Source organism: Musa acuminata, chromosome BXJ1-5 (assembly GCF_036884655.1).
Source record: "Musa acuminata AAA Group cultivar baxijiao chromosome BXJ1-5, Cavendish_Baxijiao_AAA, whole genome shotgun sequence".
Lineage (NCBI taxonomy): Eukaryota > Viridiplantae > Streptophyta > Magnoliopsida > Zingiberales > Musaceae > Musa > Musa acuminata.
In genome coordinates, this window is record NC_088331.1 from 7,125,000 (window position 1) to 7,150,864 (window position 25,865).

At 37.0% G+C, this 25,865-nt stretch overlaps 3 protein-coding genes across 4 annotated transcripts; 1 reads left to right on the forward strand and 2 right to left on the reverse strand.

Annotated features, from left to right (window-relative positions):
• Positions 1-370: 370 nt before the first annotated feature.
• Positions 371-2,774, reverse strand: LOC135673457 (pentatricopeptide repeat-containing protein At1g33350-like). The gene is made up of 2 exons (XM_065182442.1): positions 642-2,774; positions 371-564 (listed from the first exon to the last, which is right to left on the reverse strand). Exon 1 carries the CDS (start codon positions 2,703-2,705, stop codon positions 1,131-1,133), a length of 1,575 nt encoding a protein of 524 aa, XP_065038514.1. The 5' UTR covers positions 2,706-2,774; the 3' UTR covers positions 371-564; positions 642-1,130.
• Positions 2,775-4,787: 2,013 nt separating this feature from the next.
• Positions 4,788-6,350, forward strand: LOC103984807 (noroxomaritidine synthase-like). The gene has a single exon (XM_009402368.3). The coding sequence runs from the start codon at positions 4,788-4,790 to the stop codon at positions 6,348-6,350; it is 1,563 nt and encodes a 520-aa protein (XP_009400643.2).
• Positions 6,351-6,538: 188 nt separating this feature from the next.
• On the reverse strand, positions 6,539-23,887 carry LOC135673458 (DEAD-box ATP-dependent RNA helicase 13-like). Of its 2 annotated transcripts, XM_065182445.1 has the most exons (16): positions 23,635-23,887; positions 23,217-23,522; positions 22,639-22,826; positions 22,172-22,366; positions 20,157-20,333; positions 17,911-18,299; positions 15,835-16,015; positions 15,336-15,458; positions 15,142-15,258; positions 14,469-14,573; positions 10,583-10,723; positions 10,348-10,413; positions 8,252-8,404; positions 7,217-7,298; positions 7,074-7,130; positions 6,722-6,963 (listed from the first exon to the last, which is right to left on the reverse strand). In XM_065182445.1, the coding sequence occupies exons 1-15, from the start codon at positions 23,816-23,818 to the stop codon at positions 7,075-7,077; spliced, it is 2,463 nt and encodes an 820-aa protein (XP_065038517.1). In that variant the 5' UTR covers positions 23,819-23,887; the 3' UTR covers positions 6,722-6,963; position 7,074. The 2 variants fall into 2 exon arrangements, with proteins under 2 accessions (XP_065038516.1, XP_065038517.1); XM_065182444.1 differs by having other exon boundaries at positions 6,539-7,130.
• Positions 23,888-25,865: the final 1,978 nt, after the last annotated feature.

Here is a 25,865-nt window from a genome sequence, read left to right on the forward strand (position 1 = left end):
CTCACAGATCACAATAAATTGCAGATCGTTTTGAACTACTACCAAGGGGAGAATTTAAATTAAGAGTTAGAAAGAGCATTTCCTGGTATAATTTATTCCGCTGGGGATCCAAACATGCTGCAGAAAGCTCACTAAATAGAAAGATATAGAACTGAAAACGAGTAAAGAGTGTCGCTAAAACAATTTTGAAGTAATCCAAACATTCTGCAGAAAGCTCATTAAGGAATGACTCCTTAATGACAACAAAGGAGTGTAGCCAGAAAAAAACGAACTTTATTTTTTTTTAGTTGCTACCAATCAAGTTCAGTATTTCATTTGCTACAATTTGCAAAATATGAAATTTGGATTCTCTTCAAAATAAACTTGAAGTAAAAAAATGGTATATTAGATATTTCATTTCTCAAGCTAGAAATGATAGCTTTCCTTGACAACCATAGCAGTAAACATCTATGTATGTATTTTGTCAAATTGGTACAAAGAATTTACCATGTATTTGAAGGTTGTCGGCAGCACAAATGTGTTTGCCGCGGCTGAAAATGTACTCTTTTATGGTAGATCAACATCCTGAAAAATGAATGTGATGTCACAATGATCCCCTTGAGGCAACTCAGGGCTCAAATCAGTACTTGGAGCACTACTACCTTCAGTAACGGGCGAAATGAGTCCCTGCCACCTTTCATCTTGCCTTTCTTATGCAACACACCAGCAAAGAACCTTGGTCATCTCGCTTGGGAGGCCTGCTGAAGTCCGGAAACAGAACCGGAGCAGCTAGTGCTAAAGCTGATTTGGGTCTTGTTGGCCTCTTCCTCTGCTGCTTGGCATAGCCTGGATTAGCAACCCAGCTTGTGCTGTTCGTTATGGATGAAGGAAACCACTTGTCTCTTGCCTCTCTTTCCTTGCATACAAAACTAGCCTAACTTACTTGCTTTTATACCAAATACCAAAAATCAAATTCAATATTAATAATCAAGGATCATTCTATATCAGATGAGACTTATGTCTGTCACTCTCGAATTTTCCCCCTCCTCTACAGAAGTCATCTTTATAAATCCAGCAAAAATATTCTTTATGCATCATCTAGTTTTTGTTACTTCACCATTATCTGGCAAATTCTGTGGGGAGACAGGTGATCACGCTTCCATCAATCCAGCTAACTCATCCAAGAGCTCATAAATCTGCTCAACCTCACGGTGGACTGTATCGCCCGAATAGAACTGGTGAACCTTCTTTTCTACCTCAATCCAACTACACCCTGGCAACTTCTTTCCTCCCAATTCCTTCAACATCTTTCTGACCTTCCCTACATCTTCCCACTTGCCACATTCACTATATAAGTTTGCTAGCATGACTCCATAGTCAGCACTATTAGGTTCAATCTCAAGCAGCTTCTTTGCTGACAATTCAGCCAATTCTCTAATGCCATGGATCCTGCAACCGTTGAGCAAAGAACCCCACACGACTTCATCAGGCTCGATTCTCATGTCCCTCACAATATCCATTGCTTCATCAAATCTACCTGCCCGGCTAAGGAGGTCAATGATACAGCCATAATGCTCGATCTCGGGATCAATTTTATAGTCCTGAAACATGGATCTGAAATAACTAAGCCCTTCATCCACCAACCCTCCATGAGTACATGCATTTAGAAGACCCACAAAAGTGACCTCATCAGGTTCAGGGCCAGTGAGTTCCATCTTTTTGAAGGTTGCGATGGCCAGACCACTGTGTCCTTGGAGAGCCAAGCAATTGATCATAGAATTCCAGGACATAAGGTTTTTGTCGGTCAATGCCGAGAATATCCAACTTGCCTTCTTCACGCCACCACATTTTCCATACATATCGATTAGTCCATTCGCAACAAAGGGACTATGTTCCATGTGGTTCTTGTAGACATAACCATGCACCGATCTCCCAAGCCGGAGCATACCAAGGTGTCCGCAAGCAGAGAGCACGCATGACACAGTCGTCTGATTCGGCCGTGCACCCTCCAGGACCATCCTACAGAAGAAAGAGACTGCCTCCGAGAAGAGACCATTCTGGGCGCACCCGGAGATAACTGCATTCCACGATGGAACATCCCTCTCGGGCATTTCCCCGAACAAGGCAATGGCCTTCCCGATCTGCCCGACCCGTGTGTATCCAGACAGCAGAGCTGTCCAGGAAACCACATTCCTCTGAGGCATTCCATCGAACAGAGCACGGGCGGCGGCCATGTCGGAAAACCGAGAGTAAGCATCGAGAAGCGAGGTTTGCACCACGCCATACCCATCGAATCCGGTCTTGGCGACGCGGGAGTGAACGGACTTAACCAGCCGGAGATCAGCGCCGTCGGAGCAGGCCTTGAGGACGCAGGGATAGATGAACTCGTTGGGGCCGGGTCGGGCTCGGCGGAGCATGAGGGCGAAGAGGCGGAGGGCGGCGTGGGAGTCGGGGCGGGAGGCGTAGGCGGTGAGCATGGCGGTGTAGAGGAAGACGTTGGGGGAGGCGAGGCTGTCAAAGATGAGGCGGGCGTAGGTGAGGTCGGCGAGGGCGAGGGCGGAGAACCGGACGAGCTTGAAGGCGTAGAGCTGGGTCTGGCCATGGCCCAGGGCGAGGAGGAAGGCCTGGAGCTGCTTGAGGTGGCTCAGCGTGGTGCATTTGCCCAGTAGGAAGACGACTCGCTCGTTGAGGGTGACGGTCGGCTGAGGGGTCGACGCGCACCACATCGTCACACTTGTGTTTGTTCCTTGAAACCAACCTTTCTATTCCCTCAATAAGTCGTTATAAATAACCGTCGTAACGGAATTTTTTCAAACAATACACGTTGATAGAGGATAAAACTAATCATTCCAAAGACTACACGTCAACACCTCCACCTCAGTGGCTAATAGTGCCATGTAACCATACAGGAGGTCGTTATGCCACTCGATAGGTAGTTGTTGAGCCACCTCAGTCATCTTTGCTGCTGTCATCTTAGTAGACGGTTACGTCACGTTCATAAATATCTTAATCACTTGAGTTGCCAATAATAAATATTTTATCTTGTATTTATATATTTTCTCTATATCTTAAATTGATTTAGACAACAATGAGATTAGGTCGGGCTTATATTGATCTTCATCTTTTGTAAAATCTCAAATGATATATCGAGAGATCGGGAAGCATTCAGACTCCATCGATCGATTCCTCTCTTTCTTCGAACATCGAGTCGGAACCTAATTCGAGTAGAAAAATAAATATGGATATAAAAGGGATTCAAATACTTGAGTAGCTATCAGTTAGTAGTTAGTATGAGACTCATGGAAGCATCAACTGTCATCATTCTTCTACTGCGGTCTAGGTTAAGTCATGACAGGAAGTCAACTAGAATCGACGACTTTAGGAGCAGTCAAATGAACAGAGAGACGTCGTTGTTCTAAGCGTTGAGAAACGCATGCATTGATGACTTCCGAAGGAGTCAACTTGAATCAATGCACATACACTACATCTAGTTTTCAGCCCTCTACCAGCCAACGAATTGCAATGCGGCAATTTATAGAGTGAATAGTGAACAAGTGGGCCAAACAATAAATTATATGTGCATATATAATATTGCTCAACAAATTTGATGATGGATGATTGCTACAAAACCCATCGGATCGGAAAAAAAAAATAGATCCTCGATGAAGTCATTTACATCTAAAAAAGATTGAAGTAACCTCAAAATTGTTTGAACTTTTTTGAGAACGTTTAATTATGGTATAAATAATAACCAAGTTGTATGCACACATGCTGGTTTATAATTTTGTGACTAAAACTTTGGAAATGATCAATAAAGCATCACAAAATTATATCAATATGGCTAAAGATATCAAAAACCTCATGAGTAAAATAATGGCCCAGTTATTCATCCAACATCATCGCTCGAAAAGGATAAGAAAAATTCACATTTACGTAGTCAGAGATGTTCGTGATGTACTGATAAATTCGATTTAGGTAGAATTTACGTGTGTAAGAAATCTTCAAGTGAGATTAAGAAGATATGAGACGTTCGATTAAAGTCGATTTACATGAAGATCAAGATCGAGATCGGAAGAGGTTCAGTATAAAATAAATAGTAACTAATCTTGATTATTATGATCTAATGATTTTTATAATTGGTTTAATTAGAAGAAACATTCTACCAATATAAACTGAATCTTCTTTTAATATTTTATGTTAAATCAATATCTATATGACTCAATCGTTGACTATATCCCCGACCACCACCACCTCAGTCTGATCAGATTGCTACATATCTTGTCCTTGGAGAGCACTTATAGCGGACGTTCAACCATATATACACGTCTAAAGTGCCATTGTCATAATCTAAGCCTAAATAAGAGAACTCGTATCTTATCCATGACTTGGACAAAGACTGTACTCTTTACGTGCAATTACAATTATTGTTCTGAATCATATATTTTGGGAACATTACACTATTTCCCACATAATTTGAGAGATGACAAGATTCCCTCGTCTTTGCTTTTATTTGTTATCCGAGTTTAAAGAACAAACGCCCACCAAACGACGTGACGTGACGTAATTAATCCTTTTCAATGCCACTTAAAAGCCAAATGCAATGAGTTTGACTCTTGCAGACATTATTGCATGCTGTGGATTTTGCCAAACAGATGGATCCATGTCTGAGATGCTCTCTCTCTCTCTCTCTCTCTTTCTCTCTCTCTCTCTCTCTAGTCTCAAGTTTCTATATAACCCACGACCGTGCATCATGGAACCTCTCACTCCAAAGAAACCAAGGTCTCCGAAAGCTTAGCTCAAGAGCGACAATGGCATGGAGCTGGTCATTGAGCTTCCTCTTCTCTACTGAGATACTCTTCTCTGCTGCTTGCCTCCTACTCTTCTCCTCCTACATATACCGAAGCCGGAAGAACCAGCTTCCGGTGGACTGGCCCGTCGTCGGCATGCTTCCTGGTTTATTATCCCGCATCCATGGTGTCCATGAATATGGAGTAGAAATCCTCACCGCGTCCAACTGGACCTTCATGTTCAAAGGCCCGTGGTTCCTGGGCATGGACATGTTGGTGACGTGCGATCCGGCTAACGTGAACCATGCTTTCGTTACCAAGTGCTCCAACTATCCCAAGGGGAAGGAGTTCACGGAGATCTTCGACATGTTTGGCAACAGCTTGATCAACACCGACGGCGAGGAATGGAAGATGCAGCGGAGGATGACGCATAGCCTGATGAGCAATCAGAATTTCCGCTACTACGAGCTCAACACTGTCCGAGACAAGGTGGAGGGGGCGCTCCTCCCTCTTCTGCGTGGCGTGGCCGAGAGAGGTAACGCAGTGGACCTTCAGGACGTGTTCCTGAGGCTAACCTTGGATGTCTCTTGCTCGTTGATTCTCGGCGTCGATCCCGGATGCCTCGCCGAAGGCTTCCCGGTGGTGCCGTTTGCCAAGGCCTTGGACGACGCCCTGGAGGTGATATTTTTCCGGCACACGGTTCCGATGAGTGTTTGGAAGGCGATGAGGTGGCTGGGAGTGGGTAAAGAGAGGAAGATGGCCGTGGCGCAGAAGGTGATGAACCATTTCGCGGCGAGCACGATCGCGAAGAGGAAAGAGAAGATCAATGGGGAGAGAAGCCACAAGGATGGCGGACACGAAGAGGGAGAAGCAGCAGGCGACATGTTGACCGTTTACATGCATCAACCCAACAGGAAGAACCGGCTCGAATTCGACAAGTTCATCGAGGACAACGCCATCGACCTACTGCTCGCCGGGAGAGACACCACCGCGGCCGGTCTCACCTGGTTCTTTTGGCTCCTCACCTTGCACCCGGAGGCGGAGCAGAAGATTCTCGAGGAACTGAAAGCAAACTGGCCAAGAACAGACCTACACGACAACGCGCCGTTCGATCGAGACGGGCTGGGGAAGCTCGTCTACTTGCATGCAGCCCTGTGCGAAAGCCTGAGGCTGTACCCGCCCGGCGCCATCCAGCACAAGGGAGTTGCCGAGCCCGACACGCTGCCAAGTGGCGAGAAGGTGCGGCCCGGGACGAAGCTACTGTTTCACCTCTACTCCATGGCGAGAATGGAGGGGATATGGGGGAAGGACTGCGCGGAGTTCAAGCCCGAGAGATGGATCACGGAGACTGGAGAGCTCAGGCACGAGCCGGCGCACAAGTTCTTCGCCTTCAACTGCGGGCCGAGGATCTGCCTGGGGAAGGACATGGCTTTCACCATCATGAAGACCGTCGCCGTTGGCATGCTTCGTAGCTTTCGCTTTGAGGTGGTGAAGGGGCATGTGGTGGAACCCAGGCTCTCCATAGTCCTTCACATGAAGAACGGCCTGATGATGAAGGTGAGGAAGAGAGAGACGAGTTGGTGAGAGTTCGTGAATGGGGCGACCTTGATGTTTGTGTTCTGTGTTGGATAGTTAAGGTGGAGTTGGCAAGTAGAGAGAGTATGGTTTAGTTTGGAGTCCAAGATATGTAATGCTGTGCAAGTTGTTTGGGTCTGGAGTTTCCCTTTCTGCAAGAATATTAGCAATATAAAGGAGTGGTTGAACCATCAGTATAACATTATAAACAAGTGTATTAGATTTGGATTGATGTTCTTCCAAAACCGTTGAGAAATAATACAACAGATATTATGATATTGATGTTCCGACTGATATCATAGTATTCTTGGAGGTGGTGGAACTGGTGACAGTGAAGAGCAAGGGAAATAAACAGATACGAGAAGGCTAATGAGCACAGGTACAGAAACCAAATCAACAAATATCACGAATAAAGTGCCAAAATTTTCACTAAACAAACCTCAAATCAAAAATTTCTGACCAGACTTGGCGATCAATGCCAAAAGTTGCACGGTACAACTTCCGTTAGACTTTGATCTCTGAGCTCCAAACTGAAAGTGCAGATCGAACTCCATGATGCTACTGAGACACCTTGTTTTTATAGTGTTTAATGTCCATCTAATTTCCTCCGTGAATACTTAATCTGCAGCCGTTTGCTTCAAGGATGAATTCAAATATGAAATGGCAAAGTAAACAGTACATGTAATCTTTAGGGTAAGATATTAATTGATCAAGTACTCGCCAATAACGTACGCTAGTTGATACCCTCTCTCGCCTTTTTTCTATCTTTTCTCTGTTTCTCACGCTGACCTGGTGCATAAGAAGCGGATCTTATAATCAAACAAATAGTGCACCAATAAAAGCTAGAAGCTAGAGCAAGAGAGAGTGTAACATACGCCTTTTTTCATCCCTCTTTTTACGCTTCCAGGTTTCAGCCTGCCTTCGCGTTTCTCTCTTTTTGTCTACGTTAACACAAACCTGGCAAGAGTGTTAAAAATGGCAGGTTGTTAAAAAGAATGAGAATAAAGCACCAAGGAAAGATTGTTGCAACAGATCTCCCAACCCATGATGAGTTGGGCAACTTGAAAGCTCTCTATCAAATTCTCAAGAACTATAATAAATATATCAAATAAATCATCAGGAAATTCATCAATGATGAACTAAGTAGTCAAGGTGACTATTACTAGTTCAACAAAGCACAAGTTCTCTCTTGTGAAAACATTCTTGAATGCGTACCAACAAAAAGCAAATGATGAGGAGAAATATTGTCCTTTTTAATGTTAAAACAATTCAGATGATTTGTCGTTAACCATGACCTCAACTGACAGCAATAACTAAAAAACTATTACCTCATATAAATCAGAAACAAAGAAACAATACAGAAGGATGGAGATGCAAATAATAGTTCTAGAGAAACCAAAGCTACTGCAATCCAAGACATCTTCAACAGAAAAGCCAGAATTTTTGTGATCCGACACTTTTTAAACAGACCAAATATGATAGGTTCATATGAAGCATTCACTCGGTTTGCACGATTACTAACACAAAGCAAAATAGGCCACAGACAGAAAGTTGATAATTGGAGTAGAAATTTGGTAACTTCATGTTCTGAGATTCATCTAGATTCTAAAAAACTATCCAAATTCCTTTAACTAGCCTGACATGGATCCACGAAAATCACATACATTAATGATATGATCAGCATCAAAGAATTTTAGTGAAGTATAGTGAAGTGGTGCGTGAAATGTTCTCACATCAAAATTCCAGTAAATATTAAATATCAAGCTGCATCAATGATGCAGATAATTTGCATTGCAAATGAGTAGGCACTAAAAAAGTCACTTCAGAAAAGAGTTACAACAATGTCAGAAAAGGTGTTCAAGTAAAAAAATAAAAAAACAAAAACCAGTTTATAATTTACATCACCATACCTCATGACCAGAACTGCGAAGAGCCTGAAGTGGTTCAACAAAATCCTGACCAAGAACCACAAAACCAGCCCTCTTACTAGAGTTGTTAGCATCAACAGTGTTCATCTTCGATAACTGTTCAAGTTGCTGCTGAAGGAGAGGAGAAACACCGGCCTGATGAAATCCAAATACAATAACTATGAAGCACACTGGTTGAATAAGAGATTAGGAATCCAAGATTTCTACTGATAAAAACCACAAATGCTACTAGAAAAGATGATCTCCATGATGACGACAAAAGTTAACATGCTTTTATTCGGCACATATTAAATTTGGAATTTAATAATTCCGAAAACAAAAACATACTTCACTAAAACATCTAGAATTTTTGCAAACATCTAAAATATTGGATATTTATATTATATATATATAAACACTGTACAGATGCATAAACCCTCACAAATTGCATTTTCTAAAGTGCAATAAGATGAATTTAGATTTAGGAATTCCAATGCTGTTAATATCCATTCAATTTTGCATCTAACTTGCTCCAAAGGGACTGCAAGCAGAACCACACAGTACATAACATTATGCAGGGACTGTATCACACTCCATAAAACTTTTAGCACAATTAGAAAAATTCAATAATGCAATTCAATACATTGAAAAGAAGATGGCAATAATTCGCACCACACCTAAGTAGCATTTTGCAAATAATCCAAAAAAGGAAATCATTGACGCCAGATAGTCTGCAACTGACTAAAGATCATGAAACAACCATAAAAATACAGAATACATATTTTAGTATGGAACATGAAATTTAAGAAGACCAAATTTTACTTAAAAAAATTTCCATACTACTTCCATGACATTTTGCAGGGATGACAAGAGAGTCCAAGTAAAACTGTCAAAGTTGAAAAGCTGAACATCAAATATCAGTAAATTCATCTAGCACAAAAAAGCACCCGTGCATGCCCATCTCTACTTTAGTGTTCCACTTGGACAATAATGATAAAACAGTTGATCCCATCTATACAACAGCTAACCTGGAACAATGTACAAACTGCCCAGAGCCAATAGACTTTACTGCAATTACAAGATAAACACTCTAAAAGCTCTGTCTAGTTGGGCTATAAGCTTATAACTTACCCTTTTGTGATGCCATAAAGATGAAATTACCCCACACATCATACGATATATATAATTCCTTTAGGGGAATTTAAGGAGGAAAGGAATCCAAGCTGAGAATGATGCAAGCCACTGTGACGAGCCTCCAGGTCACTAGAGCTTACTAGGTGTAATGCATGCTCTCTATGTAAAGATGTCTTACACAGAAATACAGTATCAACTGCCAAGAAATCCATTATTGGTTCTACAAAAATGCCCCAGCCTTCTTCTGAAGGTTTAAGCCTTAGTACAAGGGTAAAACATCTTCCTAAGCAATGAGAGTTCGAATAATAGAGGCAACCTCTTTGGCTGCATAGGTTGCCTTTTGTGCTCAATCGTCTTAGAAATGATGTGACACATCATCAACAGGCCAGAGCCACAAATCAGCTACACTTTGGAGCATTTGATGTACTCAGTGACAATGTGCATTAAATGCATGGACTTGAGCCAAGTTGACCAGAGGTTATGCACAAGGCAAATAGCAGCCAAGATGAACAAGTTCAGCATCATTAGCTCACAATCATTTAAAAACAAGTCCAATACGCAGTAGCAAAGTTGGTAAATGGTGTTGCTATTTTAATAACAGAAAAATATGACACCATACCAGTGACTAGCTCAACCACAAACTCTGCTCACATAGCTTGTAGTCATACTCCATCGAAAGCTTCGTTACTTCATCGAAAGTTTAATGCCATATTCCACTTAATCAAATAATTTATTAGGTTAGTCAAGGAAGTCATACTTTTTAGCTGAGTCAAGTTATTTAAGCTGTTGCTTGAAAAACTTAGTATATAAGGTTTGGTAGCCATTCGTAACAAAAATATTCAAAAAACACCATATGATAGAAATCTAGAACTAGTAGTCCAAGGAAAATTCAGGATGCAATGAATTCTTACACAAATAATGTATTTACAAACAAATATATCCAAGAAAACAAATAGGAAACTTACACCAGCCAGAAAGCGATGTGAGAATGTTTTTGGTTGGAATGGTTGTTTTAAGTGGTCATTCAACTCCTGCACACACACGCACACAACCCAAAAGATGAAAATTCAGCATAACTTTTCAGATGAAGATGGCAAAAATAAACAACAATTAAGTTCAAATAGCTATAGACACATGTTTGTTGTTTAAACATGCAACCAAAATGATTATCGCCAAATAACAGAAACTATTAGAAAATACCTGCTGCAGCTTCTTTAATTGAAGGGAACTAATTTTCTTCTGCTTATATCCATTTACTACATCTTCTTCACTGGCACTCTCCTCCACTTCCAAGCCCAAAGACTCAGCATTTCGCATTAACCAACTCTTATTGACATTTTCCTGAATATGAAGCCAAAAGATGATGAAACCCAAAGACAACTCAAACATCAATGCTAAACATTACATGAATTTGTTTCATCATTCCAAAAATAATGACAAAATAAAAAGATTCATGAGATGGGTTAAAATTTAATTCCAATACCATAGACGAACCCTGCAAACCTATACATGCATAAAAGACTAAAAGATCAAAAATTATTCGAAGTTTGGATATATTGTGATACAGGCATATAGTAATCAGTCAGACTGGTACAGTACACTTGATATCCATAGCACGAGGTTAAGGATAGATTGCAGCTCAATGAAATTCAATCAGAAAAATCATCTATCATGTCATCAATCAGGTAGAAGGGTGGCAGGTAGAAGATCCAGGCAATCAACAGACACAACAATAACAATAACATTAATTTTCCCAACTAGCTGGGTCAGCTAGTTGGATCCTTTTTGCTACCAAGCTATACACAAACAGTATGCTCAGTTAAAACAAGAACATTTAGATTTTTATATATAGTTTCTATGAAAGACTTAGTATCCCTCTCTCTCATTCAACATAAGTAATATTAATTATGTCATCTAATTACAACATGTATATGTCTCCTTCAAGCATACATATATCATCTTAAATGATACTTCCTTATTTTATTCTCAATCGAAGTTATGCCTAAATGCTCACAAATAAAAATATTTTTCCATTCCTAGCAACCCACACATCTGCCTCAATAATTCCACCTCAGTGATAAGCCTTTTGTATATTTACGTTCCTAACAACCAAGACTCAAATCCATAAAGTGACTTACCTAGTAACTGTTTTATAATTTTTTAAAAAAATTAAAGAACATCAGATGGTCATACAAAACTCGATGCCTTTCTCCATTGTAACCATCTAACTTTTATATTGTGAATAACATCATCATCAATTCCCATTGTTCAATAATCGATCCAAGATACCCAGAATATTTACCTACTAAAATTATTTGGCAATTAATCTTAAATACATTATCAATTCTTCTGTTAGCATTATTGAAATTATATCTAATACATACTGTTTTATATGCTTAATTTAAAACCTTCATTTCTAAGATTTATATCCATAACTCATGTTTAGAATTCATTCCATCGGAACCATCATCAATTGAAACAATATCATCAATAAATTGCAAGCACCAAAGGGGTTTATCCGGTATATGAAAATCCATCCATTACCCAGGGTCTGCCGTACCGAGCCATACCGCCCGGTACGGGCGGTATGTACCAGTCCGACAGGTTTTCGGTACGCGGACCGACTGTTACCGGTCCAAGGCACTGTAGCACTGCTACAGTGCTACAGCACTTGGTACACCTGGGTGTACTGCTCGGTATACCGTACCGTACCGGTACCGAGCCCAGGTCGAAATACCGGTACGGTACGATATTACGAACCTTGCCATTACCAATGTGAACAGAACACAACATTTGTCTAGTGGTGGTGTATGATACCTACTTACTAAGGGTTTGAGACTTTATTCGATAATTAAAAAAAAAAAATTAACTACACAGCTAGTAGATTTTCATGGTTGATAGCGAGGTCTTAGGTTCAAATCCGTTCTTCACCGTTTACCCTTTAACAAAAAAAAAGTGAAAACTTAAAAGTTGATCCTTGAAGTAATCATATACTATCAGGTATGCATATTCCCTAAAATTCTAATAATAATGAGTACACTATCATACATATCATTTATATCATTGATCTAATTAGTGGCTACATCTTTCTTTTCTATAATCCACTATAATAAATCACTAACTAATCTATAATAGACTTTTTCTAAGTCAATAAAAACTATATGCAATCATCTCGATATAAAACCAAAATGATTCTCAAAAGTTCTCATTCCACATATTATTCCACCTTCAATCACTTTCCCAATGTTTTCTAGTATGATTAATTATCTTTATCATATATAATTAGAACAGCTTTAGACATCTTCCTTATCCTTATAAATTGATACTAGAAAACTCTTCTTCCATTCATGGGACATCTTTCTAATTCTCAAAATTTTATTAATCAAATTAATTAACCAAATTATTCATCAATCTCTTGAACTTTTCCAAACTTCAACAGGAATACTATCAAATCCCGCTCTCTTATCTGTTTTTCATCTGTTTAAATTCTTCTTTTACTTTATGTACTCTAGTTTATATTCTTTAATATTTCACTATTGTCCATCTAAAAATAAGTTACCAATAGAATGTCCATTAAATAAATAGTTTACAAAGTTAATTTCTTAATCATTCCACAAGTATCTTTTGATCTTCAACCTTTGTGTACCTAAATCCATACTATTTCTTTTTTTAGCTTTAGCAATTCAAACATATCCTTCCCCCATCCCAATCCGAAAAATAAACTTCCCCTCTCCTTAGTATTTAATTATTATAAAAATTATTTATTGTGACTTGTCATACTTATAGCTTCTTATCTATTTTTTAGCCACTAAGTATCTTTTAAAATTTTCCTCACTGCAATTTGTCAATTTTTAGAACAAGATCTTTTGGTAGTAATGCTCATTTAACATCAACAAACACTAGTAGGTAAAAGATAATAAATGCATATCAATTAACAATATTTTGTATTGGACTTAGCAAAGCTTTTACAAACAGCTAATGTCTGATCACCCCATTATTAAACCTCACTGATTTTGATAACTGACCAACCTTTTTCCATCATATCTTCCTCTATGCAGTTGTTAACCAACGGATGATAATTTGACTAGAAGAGATGCCAAATTCAGTGCATAAGTTCTTTTTTCTTTAAATTTCAAATACAAAGCAGTAAATCATAGTTCTGAATTGAGCAACTATCATATCCAAATCAATTAAAATAAGACTGAAATGCATGGACTAACCATAATTAAAAGTTTGGTACCCACCCATGTTGGTTGCTAACTGGACCCCACTGATACAGATCTGGTAAATATTGGCATGCCGAACACATTCAACAATGGCAATGCTGACCCGCAACTCACGGTACGTTGGCATACCAATTAGCACTGAAGAGGGTGGGAGGAGGAGGAAGAGGAAGAAAAGGTCAAAGTACAGGATCAGGAGAGGACTAGACGGAGGAGAAGAAGAGGTAAAGGTGAGGTGCAGAGGACAGGACTAGGTGGAGGAAGAGGAAGCAAAGGAGGATAACAGGTCCCACGGCAGGCCAACAGTGACGGACAGCGAGAGGCACGAGGCACAGGGCTCAAGACTCCTTCAACTAGGCCTCAAACATCTGTAGGGTTAATACAGGTTGTAGGCAAAGATAAACTAATGAAAACCCTGATCTGGACTTGAACCACCCAACATGAGCTAGCCCATATCCTGGTTCTCCATCGGACCGGTATTTACAACCCGGTTCATACCAGTACGGACAATTTCACAAACCATGGAGCTCACAAATAGCAAGAAACTAAAAGATATGAAATAGATCAACTATGCATATTAGAACCAATACATAAAAAAGGAAGTCTCATGTGACAATTAACCAAAAGAGTGTAAAATCATATTCTTTTAAAGTAGAGTAGATCTACAAAAAAATAAAAGAAATGACAATGGAACTTGTTCAGATCTTTTAGTAGATAGAATAATTTATTATTTACAACTAAACTTTTCTCCAGTAGTACATTATGGTTTTGTTGCCAAGTAGCCCAAAGTTATATCCTAGCTTTAAGAACCTTATAAAAATTTCCTAAAGACCACACAAATAAGCATATATAAGTTTTGGTACCTGGGAATTTTTCCGCAGAATCTTGTCAATTTGACGGGCAAGAGATAACCGCTTCAATATTTCAGGCATATAAGAATCATCTACAGGAAATTGTCGAAGGCTTTCCTGGAAACAGACAAAAAGTGATTAAGTTCTTTGAGATTAAGTTACTGATGCAATCAAACAGAACGAAAACAAAGTATCATAAACAAGCATAAATATTCTACCGTATATTGTAAGTTGCTACAATAAATAGTGAATTACATATAAAACTAGTCCCCGAGCTATCCACAAATGTCTTGACTGTAGTTACTGGGCTCAACTATTAGTCAATTTACAGTACAGAGTACGTGATCTTGTACCCTAAATGAGGGTTGTTACGACTAAATTACCTGCAAATGAGGGCAATTGCTAAAATTAGGCATAAGCTTGAGAGACCACATAATGGCATCTTCAAGTTGAAATTGGATCTGGCGCTCTAAATTACCAGGGTATGAAAATTTGAGAACCTCAATTTGACGATTATAGCATTAGTACTTTCACAATGTTATAAAATTATTACCCGCATTAACTAGATCGTGATGCACTTATAAGATAAGTATTATGGTTTGCTCTATCCCTCTAAAAGCAGAACTAGGACACAGCAAGCTGCAACTTAAAAATACATGTATCACATAGAAACTAAAGATATCACCTTAGACAATGACTTGCACAAGGCAAAAAATTTAGTTTTATCACTAGGTGATATCAATGCAATACAGCAGCCATCTGCAGAAGCACGTGCTGTTCTTCCACTTCTGTGAATATAAACCTAAAACAATAACAATAACAAGCTCAAGTTAGTAATGTTATAATTATGTTTAACAAGGAACATAACCTAGTACATACCTCTGCAGAATGTGGCAATTGAAAATGAACAACAGTTCGGATGCCAGGAATATCAAGGCCTCGTGCAGCAACATCAGTAGCAATTAAAACACTATGCTCATTTCCACGAAAACGATCAATTGCCTGATTAAGCAGCAGTGTACATATAATATGATCAGATAATAATCAATACTAAGTGAATACATCATGAACAGTAAAACCAACATTTGCATATTCCATCAGCAAATCAGTGTTCCATATTTAAAACCAAGAATCTGGACTGTCATCTTAATACAGGTTCCACACATTATTCGTCCCAACCCTATGAACATGGCAAGCTAAAATAATATTTAGCTATAATGGCAGGCCTACAAAACCCAACAAGTATATTCCAAATATAGGAGCACTTTTGACAAGGACTGTAAGTCAATTTCGACTGTTATGCAAACTAGTGAGGTATCTAACTATAATAGACAAGCAAATCATATATTCCATTCTTAAAGTAGTTACTAGTTAGTACCTTCAAACGGGCTCTTTGTTGCATTTGAGCATGAAGGGTCAAAGCATTGATGCCAAGAATCCGCAATATGGAAGAAATGCGTCGTACAGCTGCAATCGATGTACAGAAAATAATAGTGCGACCTTGGCCATGAACACTTAATATATAATATAGATAGGCCTCTTTAACTTCTTCTTCGCATCTGCAAGTTCCAGAATGCTTTCAACACTCGGTAATTTGTATTAATTCATCATCAAATTTACATGAGTAACCAAACAATAACTAAGCATCTCAAGTAAGAAAATTTGAGCCTAGAATTTTGGGATTCATGACGAGGAACATGTCGAAATGTTCTTTCATGATGTTCGACATATATAGAAAACATAATGACATAAAATTCAATCTCATCATAGATGAGATAAGAAGAATTGGTCAACTGTATACAGAGACCCAAATATTGACTTCTACAAATGAAACACAGAAATCCACACACTCAATAATTGAGCTAACTAAACATAACTTACTATGTTTATGATAGAAAGGGAGACAAAAGAAATTGTAATGCGCCAAATGAAACATGTATCTGTTATGTGGCAGTCAGGCCATTGTAAGTGGTGATTTTTCAAGTTACAGTTACTCTCTGTAAAAGTATCTTAAAGCAATATCATGGTCTCTGTTCGGTTTATAATAAGGTCAAATTGGAATTTCTTATTCTGGAGTTGTGATTACAATGATTGCCACAAAACATTCATGACATGCTTCTTCGAACTTGTTAACAAACTGAAACTTAAAAATATAAGATTTCTCTCAGTGCTGATAGAAAGTCGAAATTCACAGACCCTACTAGGAAATGTCAATGAAGCACCAAATTTTCCAAATTGCATCATATTATTTATATTGTCCTCCATACCTATTTTGCACTATAACTGATGGTTGATGGTAGCAAATACATAAACGCAATTTTCTTTTGATGAATAAATTCTAAGAACCATCGAAACTAACTCAGTTTCATGTCTGGAAGATCAATCACAGAAACTATTTATTTATTGAGGTAATTAAAAAAATATTTAAAAAAGAAAGATTTGGATATGGTTTCTATTATTTTTGAAAAAAAAAAAACATATGCTAAAGTTCATGGAGAAAGAGACCAAGAATCAGATCGCCCTATTTTGGGCAATCCAAGGTAGAAACAGGGGTAACGCCCAAAAACCACCAATACTAACATTCGTCTATCAAATTGCTTCTCATGCCAAAAAAAAAAAAATTATTAATCCTCTTAATCACTACATTTTTTTTACTTCAAAAAGCATTTCTCTTTAATCCATTTTGGTGATTGACCTCTCTATTAAGAACCTCTTTATGCTCATATAAAAGGATCTCTGTCTTCAGTGTATGGAGCAAATAGACCTCCATTTAAATGTTAAAAGTTTCTACCCAGATGCACCTGTTAAGTGCCATCTGCTAAGAGCAAATAAGAAAGGACAAATGCAGCTAAATTCAAATTGTTGAAATTTCCTGACAGGTAAATATAATGTATGTCCCATTATTGTTTTAACTTCAAAATACCAGTACCATGCTGAAAATTTGTTTGGCCAGGACAATATGGTACACCATCGTAACAATACCAAAATAACAAAAATTAGTCGCATGTGTTGGCACCAACATCCCGGATGATACATCAGTGTTTTGGTACAGTATCAAAAGCCAGTATGATATTGATGATATACTGAGGTATTTAAAACCACATCTCCAACACCAACAAGTTTTTAGCATTCATAAAAGGTTTTTGATAACAGACAATAACCGAAGCAAGTTTGAAAGGAAATAAATTCTCTCAGCTAGAAATGACCTACATCCATCTGCACAGCATACATAATATTTGAACTTCACGAGACAACTATGGTCATGGAAGGTATTTTTGGTTGCTCAATAAATATATATAGACAAAACTACAAAAACATAACTCAAAATGTCTAATATATGAGTTCCAATATGACCAAATCACATGAGATTGGAAAAAGATAAGAGGGAATGATTGCAGAATTTAACACCCATTAAAAAATCTAAATAAATCAGGATACAGGACAACGAGAATACTCGAGGAATGATTCTTCAAGTTTATGAGCCAAAATTGCAGCATTTGTCAAATCGACTATTGCAACGTCAGGTCTTATTCCAGCTCTCTCTGAAAGTGTTTCTATAGAACTTAGCCCATCTGACACTGATGGTCTTGAACTAGACAATCCTCTCTTGAGTTTTCTGCGAAAATTATCAGATAAGGCTATTGTGGCAGAGAACACAAATGTCTGTCTTTTCTTTCGCTGTAAAGTTGGAATGGTTTTGCATATTGCAGTAGGTTTTGAATTTTGCTCAATGGATCCATTTGTCATTGGTAACATGTCAATGATAGATTGCAACTCATGAAAATGGCCACTCTCTATCATCCTATCAGCCTCATCAAGCACGAAAAAGGACAATGAGTGCAGCTGTAAAATGGCACACTAGTGTCAGCAAAAGAAGTGAAAATTACAGAAGCTACTAGCAGAGAATAAAAGTCCATGTTTGATTCTATCTGAAGGATAATTAATTTGCATAAAGGACAGTCACCCGTTTGAGTGAAAGGATAAGTTATGAGTTCCACTATCCAGCTTTTTAATACTACTTCATGTGCTCCAACAACAGTAGAAATATACCTGCTGCTCAGTTCTTATGATGGACAAGAAAGTAGTTTAGTGATCACAACAACAGTTGTGTTGTCAAAAGAATATTTTGAAAAAAATATATAACAATAATTTTCGGTGGGACCAAAATTCTGAAAATTTAACATCAGCTTTTGGTTGAAATGTCTGTCAATACTATCATTACTACAACTTAGCACACAATAAGACGCACAATCAATCAAGCAGCCGTTTTGAAGTTTTCTAGCTGTTAATGAGCTACATGTAGAGGTAGAACATCAAAAGTTTGCTATGCAGAGACAAAAGCAATCTTCTACAAATATAAATAACATTTTCCTTGCAAACAGTCAATTAGTCGGCCTAATCAGTGAACCTGATGTGTTTTAACAAAATATTTTCTTTCTCCTTCCATGTTAGGTTATCATCACGTTGTTTTGTCTCCACACAAGCTGGTGTCCTCACCAATATAATCATACAATGATAGAAAGAAGTTTACTATCCACCACCAACTAAAGAATTTTCCAGCTATGAGATCACAATCTCTCAATGAACTGCTTAAATTGAGATTTACTAAATCAGTTATCTAAATGGAAGGATCCCCTTAACAATATGTGAACTTGTCACCTCCATATTTTATTTAGAAGAATCATTAGGTCAATTTCCATCATTACATAGTGTCAAGTATATTTATATCAGGCATAAACTATGGCAAACTATGTATGTGCTAGACAAATACATCTCAATAAAGCAATGTTCCCACTATATGCAGATATCCTCGGTTTATTTCTGGATACCACCATTTCATTATTGTATTTAGTATTTACCATCTTTTTAGTATTGTGTTTAAGACAATATGAACACATGCTAAGGAAACCAATAGATGAGAGGTGAAATTATTACAATGGAGAGACAAAGAGGTAGGGGAAGACTTAAGAAGACCATAATAGTATATAGATAAAGATTTAAATGACTCTTTATAGATAAGGCAAAAGATCCATGTAACCATTAACCGATTCCAAATAGTTATGACGTTACGGCTTTGTTGTTGTATCATTTTAGTACTGTCACAAAGACATAACACATCCAAAAGTAAATTTAAAGCTTAGAAATTAAAGCATACCATATCATCCAAAAAAAATTAAAAGACGAAGCCAAAGATCCATGCAACCTACTCAAGTATGTATAAGTTACATATCTAGACATAATATCTAATTTTTAAATTTGCTAATTGCTTTTATATTATTTGAAATAAAAGAATGGTTGTAAGAATCCATGGCTAAAGCACAGCCAAAAAATGATTTTGCTAAAAAATGAATAAGTTTTCCTCATTATATGATTCCTACATCTCAACTCCTGAGCACATAATAAATAAATTGAGGTCCCTTAAAATTCTTGCAATCAAGGGGAATACAACATGGAAAAATCCACAAAACAAAAGATGCATCAATTTAATGTTATTTTGGACTATGTTTAACACTTTCCTAAGCATGACCAACCACAACTCCCAAAACTAAGTGCAGTAAACAGTGTTGTTACCCTTCGTCATCTTCCCCCATACAAAAAATCATAATATAAAATCAATTAATTAATAAGATTGCTTGGAGAAGCAGAATCGATGAAATAGTAACAAAACATGACCTTTGCTAAAGCATCAGTGATACTAACCTCCACGAGGTGTTGCTCTCCAGCTGACATAAGCTCCCATAAGCGTCCTGGAGTTCCAACAACAATCTCTGGCCTCCTTTTTAGAAGCCTTTCCTGTTTTTCTGTGGACATTCCACCAACAATAGGGACTACTTGAATATCAAGAAATTTTGCTCCTCCCTTCAGATGATCAGAAACCTAAAACAACCACCACCAAGCAACTGACGCTGAAATAAATATATAACAGATTCCAGTGACCTATCTATTTTCTAAACATGCTTAAAACAAACACAAGTAAACTGTAGCTGATTATAATATTGTAGACAAGAAAGAAATCAATAAGGAATGGAGAACATAGAAACATATAGATGTCAATCTTGTTGTTACGAACTGAAACAAAAATGAAGTGTTCCAAGTAATAATATTTGCCTCAATCAAGTCACAAATAATAAAAATTAAATAAACTAACACGGAGACTTCCATAGGCAAACAATCTTAAGTTCATAATTATAAATGAGATCTTAAACCTTTGAACCAACAACCTCCACAGATGAAAATTGACCAAATAAATGACCCAGCCAAAATTAAACTAATAACTGATTCTTAATTGAACCTCCCAATTCCAACAAAATGCACAACCTTTTTTTATAAGCTTCTTACTGTGATCAAGGAGGCAGTACCACACTGTGCATAATGATCACAATCTAGAAAACAAGCCCAATCATTATACAAGAAAGTTGCCTAACATGGGAAGGAAATGGACCATGCATGAAAGAAATTAAGTTTCAGATATATCAACAGTGCAAAATAGTTTGACAACTCAAACATGATTGTACCTACTCTTGTTATTTGCCTTCCAAAGACTCCAAAAATGTAAAACAAAACAATCAATTTATCTAGTACTAATTAAGTTATTCCCCTTGCTCCCTAGAACTTAGAAACATAAACAAGGGAATTGGATTCAGAAGCAAGTCTTAAACCTTCTGGTAGCCATCTGAACAAACTCATCAATTTGATGTAGACAAACATAATCTCAAATTTAATTCTCAAATAAATTAAATTCAAATACTCTGATAGAATATACCACTCCTGTCAAGGTTTTCTGCAATTAAGAAGGCCTCTAAGACAGTCAATGAGAAAGCTAAACTTCTAAATTAACTAATTTTATTGCATAAAAGAACCTTAATTCAAGCATGAACATTAAGGACTTATAAGAATCGACAAGAGCACGAAGCTCCAACCAATCTGGGGTTTAGGGAGGATCTCAACATACGTAGTCCTACCCATGTCCGGAGCCAATGCAAGGTCTGGAAATATGGCCAACAGATGAAGCCTTACCTTACAAATAGAAATTGTTTCCATGACTTGAACCCTAGTCAACCAACTTGCAAAGATGAAAGAAGCAACCTTATTGTTATGCTAAGGCATCTCCTCACACTAATGCCCATGACTTCTAACTCAAATAACACTATAAACTAGTGAAGAACAATACTTTATTTGTATATAAAGTACACTAGAAAATATCATCAAAATTCTCCCACAACTAGATTGTGAATGTTGTCACCAATGTTTCTTGAATTTGCATTATTGGTCAGTCATAAGTGTTCCAAAACATGGCTAGATTTGTCCATATAATCTAGAGAACTAGGCACATGGTTGGAATCCAACGTCATCCAAGTCTTATAGTAGCATCCTTATCTATAAATTGCTAACAAATTCTATATCATGTTTAAGAAATGTAATCACTAATCCATTATCCAATATAAAAGTTAGTCTCCTAACTTTCGCCTCAATGCTATCTCCTCTCCAAAATGCTGGCAGAAAAAAAAAAGATACAAGGAAAAAGGAACACAACGACAAACACAACCACATTTTCCTAAAACGTTAAATTCAAAATAAACTAAAAATGTAAATTCAATCGTATCAAATTGTTTAATTTTATTTTTCTTTTCAAAAAAGATAGTTAATTCCTGTGCAAGCTATTATGATGTAGGTAATAGGTAAACTAAAAAACTTTTGGAAATAAACATGGGCACCTGTAATGCAAGTTCCCTTGTAGGAGTGATAATTAGTGCTCGAAGAGAACCTCCACTGAAAACTTTCTCATCTGAATTTCTATTTTCATGGATCAATCTACCTTCTTTCTCTCTTTCTTCGAGGAGGCGCTGCAAAATAGGTAGTGCGAAGGCAAGTGTTTTCCCGGAACCTGTCTCTGCTGCACCTATGACATCCTATTTCACAATAAAAGTAGAAGAAATTGATCGATTAGGTCTCATAAAACATTATAACTCGTGAAAAGGTAAATGTTACTACCTACAATAGAAAAATTTTACCTAGGTCAATTTCCTCTTAGCCTTGATCTGTTTGGCCTATGTCATCAATTATCAACTACTAACTAACTAATGATTGATTATCGAAACAGGAAAACACAAAGTTACCACACAAAAGGTATAGTTAATCTGTCAGTTGAATGTGTGACAAAACTAATTCTAAAGAATCCAACCTTTCCTTGATGGGCAGCAGCAGGAATACAGGCTTTTTGTATTGGGGTGGGTTCCTTGAAACCAAGCTGACGAATTGACTTGACAAGAAGGGGATGAAGCCTCAACTCTTTCCATGCATAAACTTCATCCTCATCCAGAATCAAATTTTCATTACCATCATCACCAACAAAGTTATTGTGATGCTTATCTGTCAGAGCAAAAACTTAATCATTGGGATCCATATTTCTGAAGAGACAGAGGCAGAGGTTTGGCATAACTCTATCCACAAAACAGTTGATTTTATAATTTTGGTAAAAATGATACATCAGATATTGTGACCAAGAATCAAAATAGCAGAAACAAGTCAATGCTACGAATGAGAAAACGTTATATGTTCTTATCCTGGGTGTCATAAACCCTAAACCACTCAACAGAATCTGAATTCATAAAGATAAGATTGCAAAGAAGATAAATAATTGTTAAAAATAAGTGTTAAAATAAACAATTTTAGCGAACAAAATAATAAAATTATGCATTTTTAATACTAAATTCATGTTAACTCTTATAGGAAAAAAGGAAGAGGTTTAACTAGACGTACTTTTGTCTCTTCCCTCCACCGTGGATTCTCCCTTCGGCTCCCCACTTTCATCTGAAACTCCCTTCCTCTTCTTCCTTCTACTCTTCTTCTTCTTCTTCGTTTTGTTTTTAGCCTCTTCCTCACCTTCATCGGCATCAACAACACAAGAACCATCGGACCCTCCATTCTCTTCCCCTCGCTTCCTCTTCTTCGACTTCAAGTCGGAGTACAGCTTCTTCTTCTTCTTCTTATTTCCAGCTTCGAGATCCGGAATCCCGCCAATGAACCCGTACTCCGACTCGTCTATCTCCTCCAAAGAAAGAAACCCTAAACCAACAACACCAGAGAAAAACATTAGAAACCAAAAGAAAGAATCAAATAATCAGATCGTAGTGAACACGATGGATCAAGAGAAGGCGAGGAGGAGAGTAAAGGAGACCTCCTTCGCTGCTTTCACCGAGGAGCAAGAAGGAGTCGTCGGCAGGGAGGGACCCGTTCCAAGGGAGCGAGTCGAGCTGGTCCGACTCTGGCCCTTCTCCTCTCCTCGGAGGCTTCGCCTTCTTCTTATCTTTTCGCTGCTTCTTGATCGTGTTTCCCGGCAGTGGCGACGATGGCTTGTCCATCGCGGCGTCGAGAAGGGGGGGGGCAGCGTGCGGCGGAAGGACGAGAGTGGCGGTAACGAAGGGGAAATAAAGCCTAATCGTGAAACGGTTTTAAATTTCATATATTTTACGTCCTTAATATCCATTAAAAAATAAGTTAAATCATGATTATCATCAAAATTGGGCGAATTCGCGGAAAAAATTTTACTTTTAAAATCTTTGAATAACACATTTCAACTTTAAAAATTTTAAAATAGAATTATATTAAAAATTTATTAGATCCATCGTCATCAACTTGATCGATCAGGCTATTGCACACCTTTTTTAAAATAGCATTCGTGACTATATCGATCAAGGTATTACACATCTTTCTTGTGATCATCTCGTAAGAGAATGACAGACAAAGGCATCAACTCCTCTCCTTATAACGAGGGTATATGGGCCACAATCTCTTCTTCCTCACACCATAATCGACGATGCAAGAGGGACTTGTGGGCAATAACGAAGCCCCCCTATCTTTTCTCCCTTATAATCAATAACGAAAGTATACGATTGTTCTTCTTTCATTTCTCCTCTATAGTTAGCCCCCCACCCCTACCTCCCTTCCTTCCTCCCTTATAGTCGACGACAAAAACTATAAACAAGGGAAGGGGGGGAGGGGATAAGCTATAAGTAGCAATAACGCGAGCAGTTGGTAAATGAGAGATTGATTTATCAACAACGATAATAATAGTTACAAATGATTATTTAGGGGGCGAAGGGGGATGCCTGATGAAGTAGAGGCATGAGCAAGTGATGGTCAATAGGAGTAAAATGATCATTTGAAAATTTTTGAAAAGTATTTTTTTTTCAAAAATACATCAATCAAATTTTAAAAATAAAATTTAAGTTACCTAAAAGATTCTCTATTACTTCTATTAATTATTAAATTTTGTATTTTCAATATAATTAAGGAAAATATTAATATAAATTTAGCTTTTCAAGTATAATAAGCGAACAACTATAATCTCGTTCCTACAACTATAATAAACTTTTCAAGGATATATGCATGCTAAGGTAAATAAAAAATTATTATCTTTTGAAAAAATATATAAGATGAATTCTCCGATAAAATTATTCGCTTTTGGTTTTTTCTAAATAACATCCTTTTTTATACGAAATACCCCTGTTTTTGGATATCTCAACATCATTCTTCTTCTATTTTTCCTCATCTTTCCTTGATTTTTTTGTTTGGGTTCAATACATCAACTTATCAAGAATCGATCCAATAAATTAAACTGAATCAAGTAAATAATAAAAAAGATTATAAAGATGGAATCGATTCATCATATGAATAGATCTATAAGATGTGGGGACATAAAACTATGATGGATGATATCGAGATATTCGAGAAAAAAAAAAAAGAATGTACTCATATTTTAGTAATAAAAATAATAAATCGACTGAAATGGTAAGTGCAAAGTATGGACCTTATGTGTTATTAATATTAATTATATTTTTTAATCGTAATCTTAATAAAAGCATTTGGTCTTTTATCACCATTAAACTGAACATAAGGTTATCTTATTTTAATGATTTGATTAATAGATCATAGCCTAAGGAATGACAGGATTTAACCAAACCTCCCGACTCTGCATTAAGAGGTCTTCTAGCAAACTGTTTCTGGCTAATTTGGACGGCGATGAACGACTTTCTATTATATATATATATATATATATGTATATATATATGTATATGTATATTATATATATATATATGTATATGTATATATATATATATGTATATATATATGTGTATATATATACATGTATATATATAAAAAAATATAAATATAAAAAATATATATATATACATAGATATATATATATACACATATATATATATACATATATATATATACATATATATATATATATATACATATATATATGTATATATATATATACATATATATATATATATATGTATATATATATACATATATATATATGTATATATATATATACATAGTTCTTAATAAGTATTGAAAAAAAGACATAAAACCATCCTTTCCATTACTCCCAAAAAC